At 41.0% G+C, this 13,049-nt stretch overlaps 1 protein-coding gene across 1 annotated transcript in view; it reads right to left on the minus strand.

Annotated features, from left to right (window-relative positions):
- CSMD1 (CUB and Sushi multiple domains 1) overlaps nt 1-13,049 on the minus strand; it is a 1,854,468-nt gene that overhangs the window by 154,442 nt on the left and 1,686,977 nt on the right. Inside the window, exon 46 of the mRNA XM_063441118.1 lies at nt 11,368-11,481. Coding sequence (XP_063297188.1) covers nt 11,368-11,481 — 114 coding nt within the window. The remainder of the gene's footprint in view (nt 1-11,367; nt 11,482-13,049) is intronic.

Genomic DNA, 13,049 nt, shown 5'->3' on the forward strand with positions numbered 1-13,049 from the left:
TTATTATACTTCTGTATTTGGTGTTTGTTTTTGACCACATCGTTGGTGTAGTTGGGTGTTCTCCCCTGGGACTTTGCCCGCCATCGCGGGCTGTGCTTTCCCCTCCATCCCGCCCCCGTTCTCTCTGATCGCTTTTCGGCGTGGTTAATCTGCCGCGACGGTCCTCTCTCTGCGACCGCGGCTGAGTGTGCTCGTTCCCCTCTCACGGGCTGCCCGCGCGGGTAGGTGCACGCGCCCCTTCCCCCGCCGGGAGCCGGCCCGCGAGCGCACTCTGACACGTGCGGCGGCCATTTTGGGCGGTCATTTGTGTCGCCCTGTCCTGCCGTGCGGTCGGTCCCTGTTTCTCGGGTTCCCCTGCTACACCAACGATCGAGTTATAATCCGTTTTGCTGTTCTGCTGGGTTACTCAACCCTTGTCTGGTAATTTTCTTTAGGTTTGCCTTAGTGCAGTTTTACCCTTAGTGACTACCGCCATTATGCAGGATAATAAGGATGGGCCTACTGACCCCTCTGGGGATTTCCCGAAAGACAACCCTGAGGGTGCTATGGCCTCTCAGGAGTTCCAGGCCTTATTGGAGGCCACCATGGCGTCCTCCCTTCAGAAGGCTATTGCCTCCGCTATGGGGGCTGTTTCGTCCTCCTTCACCCAGTCACTTCATTCTGTATTTTTGCCTCCCATGGCTACCCCTACCCCCCTGGGTGTGGGGTCCCCTTCCCCTGCCCAAACTGTGCCGGGTGCCCGTAAGGCTAAGGCAAAATCTCGCCATATCGGCTCCCACTCCTCGATGCAGGCCTTGCCTGCCATGACTGACACGCCTCTGGCGGTCGCAGATAGCGCGCACCCCACGCGCACAAGAGCCCCTGGCCGGGCTAAAAAGGCTAGGTTATGGAAACGGGCTAGAGCCCTGGATAATGGGTCGGATACCGACCGGAGTGTGGAAGATGATTCCGATATCATGGAGTGTGACTCCTATGTTGAGGGCGAGTCAGACGAGGATCAACCCCCTACGGGTGTAACCCCTACTGGGTCCTCTGCCAACCCACGAGGAAAAGTACCAGACCCCACTGGGGATGATAATAAGGGGCTTTTAGACCCACAGGGTAACCCCCTGTTCGACCCGGACGACCTACGTCACCCGAGGTCTGCTGAATGGGTCCCTCCGGACCATATCGCCCAATATGTGGCTAAACGGATTCGCACACCTCTGTCCAAGGAAGGCCGCAATAAATTGCGCGCCGAATGCCCACGACCTTCCCTCCCTGGCGCTGCCTTAAAACCCCAGACGTTGACCCTCAAATTGCCCAGTTTCTGAATAAGTCTGGGTGGAAGCCTAAAAAGGGTCTTGATCACTCCCTGAAAGGGTGCCAAGATAAAATTCTAGATACGCTGGGCCCCCTGTCTAAGCTCTACGAGCTTCTTGATGCCGCTCATAATGGTGACTCAGTTCTGGATGTAGATGTGGCCATCGGGTGGGTCCAGCGAGCTATCTGCCTTGTGGGGAATGCTAACACGGCTATGTCCTCCGAGAGACGCAAGGCTATTCTTTTGAAAATAGACCCTAAACTGGCCGCTATGACCGTAGCTGAGGCTGACTCAGCCGATGAGGGGATGTTGTTCGGCACATCCTTTGTGAAGGACATGGGGTCCTATGTTAAAACCTTTACGGCTATCGACAAGGCGCAGGCAAATATGAAGCGCGTCTTCGCGCCCAAGGTTTTCGGTGGGGCCGGGCGTAGCAGGAACCGTCCACCCGGCCGTGGTTTCCGAGGCTCATTCCGTGCCACCAGAGGTTCCTTTTTCCCCTCTCGAGGGTTCCAGGATCCGAAAACGCCTCCCTTCTTCCCGGCTAGAGGGAGATCGTGGGGCTCCAGATACCCCCGTGGTGGGTCTTCGGGCAGACGCCCTTATGGTGAGTACCCCTTCTTCCCTTCTCGATCAGGTTCGGGTGGCGGGGAGGCTGGCCTTATTCTACCCAAAGTGGGCAGTTATAACCTCAGATGCTTGGGTTCTGCAGTGCGTAAAGGGTTACCAACTAGATTTTGTCTCCCTGCCTGTTCAAACGTATACCCCCAGGGAATTGTCTCTCCCACAGGAGCAGGACGCGATGATCTCCGCGGAAGTCGCGGAGATGTTCTCGAAGGGGGCCATCGAAGAATTGCCGTTCGCCACTCCAGGCTTTACGAGCAATCTCTTCCTTGTACCCAAGAAAGGGGGCGGTGTCCGCCCAGTGATAAATCTTCGCCCTCTCAACGCCTTCCTGCGCTACCAGCATTTCCAGATGGAAGGCATTCATTGTCTCAGAGACCTTCTGAGACAGTCGGATTGGATGGCCAAGTTGGACCTGAAGGATGCGTACTTCACGGTTCCAATAGCAGTAGAGTCCAGGGACTACTTGCACTTCACCTAGCACGGACGGCGTTGGCGTTTTACATGCCTGCCGTTCGGTCTCTCCTCGGCCCCTTGGTGTTTCACCAAGGTAATGAAGCCGGTGGTGTCGTTCCTCCGTACCCGAGGGGTTCGACTGATTATTTACCTGGACGACATCCTAATCATGTCCCAATCGTTGGAATGCCTGAGGTTGCATTTAGACTGGACGGTCAACCTCTTACAGAACCTAGGTTTTCTGGTCAACTGGGACAAGTCGGTCCTGAAACCCGCCCAGTCTATGGAGTTTTTGGGGTTCCAGGTGGATTCCGTACGGCAGTTCCTGTACTTGCCGGAGTCCAAGATAAAAGCCATCCAGAAGGAGCTTCGTCGGGCTCTTCGTGCTTCGGACTTGTCGGTCCGGCAGCTGGCAAGGATTATCGGTCTACTGGCCTCCTCCATTCAGGCGATATCCCCAGGCCCTTTGCATTACCGGGCTCTCCAGCGGCTCAAGGGGTCACACCTACGTTCGGGTCAATCGTACGAATCCCGAATTTGTTTGGACGAGGAATCCAGAGACGAGCTGGTATGGTGGTTGGCACACATGGAAGCCTGGAACGGAAGGGCGATTTTCGGTTCCGTTCCGGACGTGATCATAGAATCAGATGCCAGCTTGCACGGCTGGGGGGCTCGTTGTGGCAACATTTCCACGGGGGGCAGATGGTCCGACGCAGAGAAGTCGTTACACATCAACTGCCTAGAACTTCTGGCGGGAGCCTTTGCGATTCGCAGCCTTACCCCTGGAAGGGCGAACTGTTGTGTTCTCCTCAAGTTGGACAACGTATCGGCGGTCCGATACATAAATCACCTGGGCGGCACCAAGTCCAAGATGTTGGCTCTACTGGCGAAGGACTTTTGGCAATTCTGCCTTCTCAACAACGTTTCGGTGACGGCGGAACATATTCCGGGTCTGGACAATTCCGGTGCGGATTGGAACTCCAGGCACTTGAGAGACTCGGGAGACTGGCGATTGCACGCCTCGGTCTTCCAAGGCCTAACCAGGCTGTGGGGACGGTTCGAGATGGACCTGTTCGCCTCTCGACTGAACACTCAGTTGCCGAAGTTCTACAGTTGGAGACCGGACCCGGCGGCTGTGGCGACGGATGCCTTTCTTCAGGAATGGCCTCCGGGCCACCTGTATGCCTTTCCTCCATTCAACATGATTGCTCGTACGATCTCGAAGCTGGTTCGTCACGACTGTTGTCTAGCTCTGATCACCCCTCTGTGGAGATCCCGTCCGTGGGTTCCCTCGTTTGATGGAGTTGTCCATAGACTTCCCTCGTCTGTTACCGAACTTCAAGAACCTCCTTCTGGATCCGGATGGGAACTCGCACGAATTGGTGCTACAACACCAGCTGCCCCTAGTAGCATGGTTCCTTTCAGGGGACGCTGGCTTGTCCCTGACGTTCCACAGTCAACTCTCTTGCTCCTCGATAACGCCTGGGCTCCGGGCACGCGATCAGCTTACCGAGCTGCATGGAAGTCTTGGTCTGATTGGTGCATGGAACGGGCAGTGGATCCCGTATCTGCCCCTCTCCATTTGATCCTGGGGTTTCTCACAGCCCTGTTCGACTCAGGCAAGGCGTACAGGACTATCAATGTTTTTCGCTCGGCCATATCTGCCGGTCACGGAGGTTTGGACGGTTTACCCGTCGGCAAACATCCTTTTGTATGCCGTCTTCTCAAGGGTATTCGCTTCGTCCGTCCACCTAGGTCGCGGTTTTCGGCCTTTTGGGACGTCAACATAATGTTGCGGTTTCTGTCGGAGTGGTATCCTAACCATGACTTGACTCTTAAACAACTATCCTCCAAGATGGTTATGCTGTTTTGCCTGGTCTCTTGTAAGAGAGTCTCCGATGTCAGGGCTCTTGATTGGGGTGCCTTTGTGTTTACTCCTGAGGGCGTTACTTTCAGCATATCTAGGAGGACTAAGTCGGCATCCAAATCCTTCGTATATCCTAGATTCTCGTTATGTCCGGCACTCTGTCCGGTGGATTGTTTGAAGGCCTATCTAGAGGCTACGCGACCGTTGCGTTCATCTGACCGACATCCCCTATTCATTTCGTTTAAGGCTCCTCATCGCCCAGTATCGACACCGACGCTAGCGCGTTGGATTCGTTGGCTTCTATCCCTAGCGGGTATAGACACGTCTATCTTTACGCCTCATTCTGTACGAGGTGCTATGGCCTCGAAGGCATCCACAGTTGGTTGCCGTCTGGAAGACATCATGCGCGCAGCGGACTGGTCCCGAGAATCGACCTTCAGAGACTTCTATTTCAGACCAATTGAACACATCGCATCTCAAGTGATAGCACAGCTTTGAACTTGCATAATATGAGCCTCCGTGTCTTTAATAAAATTCCCAGATTTTACTAGTAACATGACGTAAAGTCATGATTTTATTAAAGACACGGAGGCGAGTATTATTCCCTCCCACCCTCCCGGTGTGGATTTGGGATAGGAGATGCTTCGATGCTATACAGGTATGTTGTCAATTAGGTCTGTATTGAGATCATGTTTCTGTATCGTGTAATTTTATCATGCTTAGATGATTTTGGCAGTTTTATATTGGTTTCTAATCTTATATATTTTTCTATTCCAGAATCCTGTTTCATGTAGAACTCCTCCCGGTTATGTTTGGTAAGTCTACAGTTTTGAGTTTGGAAATTACCATATTTCTCTATCTTTTTTAGCTTGAAGTTATCGTTTTGTTTCCCGTTTCCTGTTTGGATCAAGTGGGACATCGTTTTATCTTACCTGGTCTTCGGTTTCGCAAGAAAGAGGGGGATTGTGGGAGACACAGGACTTATATAGCTACTTCCTCTATTATGTGATTGGCTACCTGTTATGCCTGTACAGTTTTTTCTTTCATTTTTTGATAATATTTATATTCCTCTATCTTTGCTGCTGAGGAAATAAAGAAAGAGTTATGCATAATACTCACCTCCGTGTCTTTAATAAAATCATGACTTTACGTCATGTTACTAGTAAAATCTGGGAATTTTAGCTGTAATCCAAAGTAGAGACAGTCTATTTTTTGCAGCCCAAACAGCTCACAATAAAAGTATCAGTTCTGGTGATCTCTTGTCCTATCAGGTGCTTCACAACGGGAAAAAAAACTGAAGACCATGGTGAATGAGCAGAAATTAAAGTGATATGCCAATCTACTGATATTTATAGTGAATAATCCAGTACTTCTCTATGAGAAGCCTTAGGTGTGTTCAGCATCATCATGATATGTTTGATGACATCAAATATAAATAATTTGAAAAATTTAAAGGTCTTAAGAAGGAAGAGCTTTTAGTATCTGCCACCAGAAGCATGTTTTTTTTTATATATATATCTTTATTTTTCAATTAAATTTTATCCATATAACATATTTTCAAAATATATTACAATGATTAAATATTATACATATAATTTCTAAAACCATATTTTTACATTTATACAATAAATGTGTTCAAATCAAAAAGATGAACACGCTAACCTCTTTCATACTCATACAAAGGTATAAAAAACAAAAAACAAACAAAAAAAAAAATTGAAGCTGCTAAATTTACTAACAATGAGAGGATGGTATTGGGGAATTAGTGGGGATTTAAACTTTTGATCTTAACCCCTTAAGACCGCAGGATGTTCTATGCCGTCCTTAATTGGCCGGCTCTAAATGCCGCAGGACGGCATAGAACGTCCTGGGCGGTCTTGCCTCCCAAGTTGCTGGCGGCACATGGCCGCTGCAGATCGCGGTCAGGGGGGCATGCCTGGGTCCCCAGGCAGCCCCCCTGTTCCTGGGGACCGCGGTCTGCAGCTTCCAATCGCAGTGACAGGCTGTCACTGCGATCGGTATTTACCATGTGTCAGCCGATTTTAAAATCGTCTTACACATGGAGCCGCGGCATTTTCACTCTGCAGATCGCGGTCGGGGGACATCTGCAGAGTATGATCTGCAGAGTATGATCGCAGTGAGAGGCTGTCTCTGCGATCTGAATGCAGAGACAGCCTCACCCTGCGATCTGATCGCAGTGACAGCCTGTCACTGCGATTAGAGTTACTACGTGTCAGCCTATTGGCTGACACATGTAACTACAGGCAGGATCCCCTTGCAGATCGCGGTGGGGGGCATGCCTGGCCACCCAGGCACTCCCCCTGTGGCCAATTACCGTGATCTGTAGGAGGTGATCACAGTGACAGCCAGTCACTGTGATCACTGATCCTGTGTGTCAGCCAGTGATGTAAAATCACTGGCTGACACTGTCTCTGCCCCTCTCCTCCCCTCTTAACCCCTTAAAGTTAAAAATAAAATACATTAAAGTTACAAATAAAATATACTTAGATCATTTATATATATATATATATATATATATTATATATATGATCTAAGTATATATATATATATATACATATATATAGAGACACACATTTACACATACACTAAGTGCATTTTAATATTTATATATATATAATTATATATATATATATATATTAATATCAAAATACACGTAGAAGGATATTGATTAAATATATATACATAATTATAATTAATACGTTAATTAAATACGTTAAAAAAAATAATAATAATTAAAAAAATATATATGTGTGTAATTTCGTTCTAACTGTATTTTGATATTAATATATATATATATATATATAGATATCAAAATACACGTAGAACAAAATAATATATATATGTATATACCTAAGTATATACGTATACATCACTATATGTATACCTATATATAAATAAAAATAATTGTAAAAAAATTATATACATATATATACATATATATATATATATATATACACACACGTGTATATATAATAATTTTACATATATATTTATGTAATAATTTTACATAATTAGGTCCTTTTATTAATTGCAATTTGCGGGACTTGCCTAACAACCCAGGCAGAAAGTATAGGGAATTTAATTTGCTAGCACTATATTTAACCCTATAACTTTCCAAGACACTATAAAACCTGTACATGGGGGGTACTGTTTTACTCAGGAGACATTGCTGAACACAAATATTTGTGTTTCAAAACCGTAAAATGTATTACAACAATGATATCGTCAGGGAAAGTGAATTTTTTTGCATTTTTCGCACACAAACGGCACTTACACTGACGATATTTTTGCTGTCATACTTTTTACTGTTTTGAAACACAAATATTTGTGTTCAGCAAAGTCTCCTGAGTATAACAGTACCCCTCATGTACAGCTTTTATGGTGTTTTCAAAAGTTACAGAGTCAAATATAAGGCTTGCGTTTCAGTTTTTTCACAATGAAATTCGCCAAGTTGGTTACGTTGGCCAGAAATAAGAATTACCTCCATAATGGCATGCCATTTGCAAAAGTAGACAACCCAAGGTATTGCAAATGGGGTATGTTCAGTCTTTTTTAGTAGCCACTTAGTCACAAACACTGGCCAAAATTGGCTTTCAAATTAGTATTTTGCATTTTTCACACACAAACAAATATTAATGTTAAATTTGGCTAGTGTTTGTAACACGCTATATTTGACCCTGTAACTTCCCAAAACACCATAAAACCTGTACATAGGGGGTACTGTTTTACACATGAGACATCGCTGAATACAAATATGCATATTTTATTGCAGTAAAAGCAAACAGTATTATGACATTCACAGTTAGAATGTCACATAGAACTAAGAAAATTTTAAAAAATCATATTTTCTCTCATTTTTTATATTGTATTCATATTACGTTATGTTCCATACCTAAATATTTGAGGTTAAATGAAAGCCCTGTTTCCCCTTAATAAAATGATATATAATAAGTGTGGGTGCATTTAATATGAAAGAGGTAAATTATTGTTGAACAGACATATAGTCAAAATCTGTGGTTGGTTTACATTTTTTTGGTTCACAACTTGTACATTTGGCTGCAGTCTTAAGGGGTTAAATATCTAACCCAGATTTCATCATATTTCTCTTTGGAACCTCTATCTAATGCTATGCCTGCTTCCATCCTGCATTGGAAATCCACTTGTGTACAAATATCATGCCAATTTAACCCCTTAACACCGCAGCCAAATGTACAAGTTGTGATAAAAAAAAACGTAAACAAAACCTGGCATTTGCGCTACATGTCTGTCCAACCGTAATTCACCTCTTTCATATTAAATGCACCCACACTTATTATATATCATTTTATTCAGGGGAAACAGGGCTTTCGTTTAACATCAAATATTTAGGTATGGAACATAATTTAATATGAAAAAAATATTTAAAAAACGGGAGAAAATAAGATTTTTTTAAATTTGTTTAGTTCTACGTGACATTCTAACTGTGAATGTCATAATACTGTTTGCTTTTACTGCAATACAATACACATATTTGTATTCAGCGATGTCTCACGTGTAAAACAGTACCCCCTATGTACAGGTTTTATGGTGTTTTGGGAAGTTACAGGGTCAAATATAGCATGTTACATATTTCAGTTTTTTCACATTGAAATTCGCCAGATTGGTTACGTTGCCTTTGAGACCATATGGTAGCCCAGAAATAAGAATTACCCCCATGATGGCATACCATTTGCAAAAGTAGACAACCCAAGGTATTGCAAATGGAGTATGTCCAGTCTTTTTTAGTAGCCACTTGGTCACAAACACTGGCCAAAGTTAGTGTTAATATTTGAAAATGCAAAAAACTAATTTGAACGCAAATTTTGGCCAGTGTTTGTGACTAAGTGGCTACTAAAAAAAAAAACATACCCTATTTGCAATACCCAGGGTTGTCTACTATTGCAAATGGTATGCCATCATGGGGATAATTTTAACTCCTGGGCTACCATACGGTCTCAAAGGCAACCTGGCGAATTTTAATGTGAAAAAACTGAAACGCAAACCTTATATTTGACTCTGTAACTTTTGAAAACACCATAAAAGCTGTACATGAGGGGTACTGTTATACTCAGGAGACTTTGCTGAACACAAATATTTGTGTTTCAAAACAGTAAAAAGTATGACAGCAAAAATATCGTCAGTGTAAGTGCCGTTTGTGTGCGAAAAATGCAAAAAAAATCACTTTCCCTGACGATATCATTGTTGTAATATATTTTACGGTTTTGAAACACAAATATTTGTGTTCAGCAATGTCTCCTGAGTAAAACAGTACCCCCCATGTACAGGTTTTATGGTGTCTTGGAAAGTTACAGGGTTAAATATAGTGCTAGCAAATTAAATTCCCTATAGTTTCAGCATGGGTTGTCAGGCAGGTCCCGCTAATTGTAATTAATAAAATTACCTAATTATGAAAAATTATTACATAAATATATGCGTAGAATTATTATATATATAGGTGTGTATATATATATATATATATATATATATATATATATATATATATATATATATGTGCATATATATGTATATAATTTTTTTTATTATTTTTATTTATATATAGGTATATATTTAGTGATATATACGTATATACTTATGTATATAGATATATATATTATTTCGTTCTACATGTATTTTGATATCAATATATATATATTAATTTTAAAATACAGTTAGAACGAAATTACGCATGTTTATATATTTTTTATCTATTTATTTTGTATTATTTTTTTATTTTATTTTTTTACATAATTATATATTTATTTATTTTTTATTATATATAAATATATATATAATAAAATTTATATATATTTAAGCAATATCATTGTACGTGTATCACATGGCCCTGGGGGGCCGAAGAGGACGGAGGGGGACTCCCTGGGCTCCCAGGTAAGTCCCCCATACCGCGATCGTCGGCGTGGGATCGCCGGCGACCGGGTAAGTACATAAGATCGCAGGACGTTCTATGTCGCCCTGCGGATTTTAGAGCCATCTAAATAAGGACGGCATAGAACGTCCTGCGGTCTTAAGGGGTTAAGGGACCTATGCTTCTCCAGTTCCTGGCCATAACTATTTTACTTGCCATAAAGATATGAATCATAAGAATTTTAAATTTTATATTAACCCTTGGCATGTCTAAATGGAACAGAAACATTTGAGCAGTTATAACAATCTGTGCCTTCAAAGTAAAGTTTACTATATCAGATCCTAAATCAGATTGTGCTCCTCACAATCCCACCATATGAGGGGGACCACCAGAAGCATGTTTTAAGAAAAATGATATTGCTATTTCACAGAAAAAAAGGGTTTGCTTCAAAATTACTGCTTTAGGATACAATGATTTTGATGTTTGCAGAATCTTGCCACAATATTTCTGGCCACAATATTTAGTAAGATCTGGCCCAATATTTATTTGCAGTTTAGAAATGTGATTCACATATTGTAACTAGAGTTGCTTTCATATACACATGTGCGTATCTCTATTACCCCTGTAGTTTATAGTTACTGAAGTATGAATTTCCATTTATTTTTTACATTTACTAAAAATTATGAATGGAATGCGCAAAGAGAAAGAAACATATGAATTTAATAGCTGATTGCATCAATGTTTCTAGTGTATGCAGTAATACTGTGTAATCAATATAATGCCAATTTTATGATAAAATACAATTTCTCTGGATGTTTTTAACATGTATTTTTAATGAACTATAAAAGTGTATGTTTCAAATTAAGGTATAAATAATAAACCATTCATTTTTTATAAAAGCAATCTAAATAATGAATTCATGTATTAATTTATAATTGCAATATCAATTACCTTTTTGTATTAATAGTTCAAGTCAAATAATGGTGATCCTCATACATCTAATTATTCTGTATTATTTTTTTTTATTTGCTTTTTGTTGATAATTTTGGGAACTAAAAGAGAATGTAAAGTGAATTTCAAATTTAAGGCCAAAATACCTGTACTCCATTTTTTTTAACCAGATTGGCTGTTTGGCTTAAAATGTTAAATGTCCTTACTTTAATGCATAACCCTGTAAGTTAGAGCAGTTTAGATTGAGCTATATGGCCAACTTACCTTCACAGACTGGTAGAGTGCCTTCAAATTGTAACTGTTCGACCAGTTTACAAGTTATAATGTCATTTCCAACCAATGTGAATCCAGCGTGGCACTGATATTTCACAAAATCCCCTAAAATAAACACAAAGCAATTGTTGTTGTTGTTTTTTTTATGTTCACAGCTTTATTTAAATAAAATAGTTGAATTATCTGTGAGATGCTTAGAAGTGCTTATTTAATATTTGCTATAGCTAAACCATTAAGGCTATTAGTACTAATAATATTTACATATTAGAACATATGAAAATAAATTCATTTAAGCTGATTTATCATATGTTCTTCATTAATGTGTTTTGTGTTATATCACATTCATTGTCAATCTAACACTTCAAAACCATTAATATTTAACAGTTTGTATAGCCTATTGCCCTTTTTAATATTATATTAGTTTTAAATAGACTGGCTTAGAGTTAATTACAGCATATCTTATAATTAAAGAGACTAACCATGCTTTCAGCTTGTCTTACAATGGCAACACTGCTTTGCTAAACGGAATAATAGCCTACATATTTAATTATACAATTCGTTAAATTGTGTTTCATATTTAAGGAACACTCTAATGTTAAATATAAATATATATTTATTTCTTTACAATTAGAGTGTTGTTTTTTTATTTTACATTATCCCTGTAATCGCTGTAAACTTTATACAGTTTTACCTGTAATTAAACACCAAGATGTTCTTCTCTCCGCAGTCACTGTGCCTCTGGTGTAGTCATCAGTTCTGATTACTTTTTCCAGTATAATATATCTCATAGAAAAGCAGTAAGGCAATATCTAAGCTCCTCCTATCTAGTGCTTCTCATAAAGAAGCATTGAATCCAGTTTTATTCTAAGATAAGCATTGTATGCATTTGGCATCACCATGTTGTGTCTGATGATGCTGAATGTGAAAACCTTTGAAAATCCAACATCATAAAGGGGAAAGTGCCTCTGTCAGTCTGACAGTCATGAGAGACAAGTTATTAGCAAATGTAAACTTTGCCATTTGTGAGAATTATATATTTTTTTTTACACAATCCAGGTAACAAGATAGAAACATAGAATTTGACGGCAGATAAGAACCATTCGGCCCATCTAGTTTGCCCAATTTTCAAAATACTTTTATTAGTCCCTGGCCTTATCTTATAGTTAGGATAGACTTATGCCTATCCCACACATGCTGAAACTGTTACTGTGTTAACCTCTACCACTTTAGCTGGAAGGCTATTCCATGCGTCCACTACCCTCTCAGTAAAGTAATACTTCCTGATATTATTTTTAAACATTTGCCCCTCTAATTTAAGACTATGTCCTCTTGTTGTGGTAGTTTTTCTTCCTTTAAACATAGTCTCCTCCTTTACTGTGTTGATTCCCTTCATGTATTTAAACGTTTCTATCATATCCCTCCGTCTCATCTTCCCTCCAAGCTATACATGTTAAGTTCCTTTAACCTTTCCATGGAAGTTTTATCCTGCAATTCATGAACCAGTTTAGTAGCCCTCCTCTGAACTACTTCCAAAGTATCAATATCCTTCTGAAGATACAGGATACCCAAACCATCACATTAGGATTCATTCATTCATTCGTTTTTTTTTTTCTTTTCTTTCTTTTTTCTCTCCATGTGCAGACTTACATATTGGTATGCATATACTAAAAGAT

This window comes from Pelobates fuscus, chromosome 2, assembly GCF_036172605.1.
Source record: "Pelobates fuscus isolate aPelFus1 chromosome 2, aPelFus1.pri, whole genome shotgun sequence".
NCBI classification, from domain to species: Eukaryota; Metazoa; Chordata; class Amphibia; order Anura; family Pelobatidae; genus Pelobates; species Pelobates fuscus.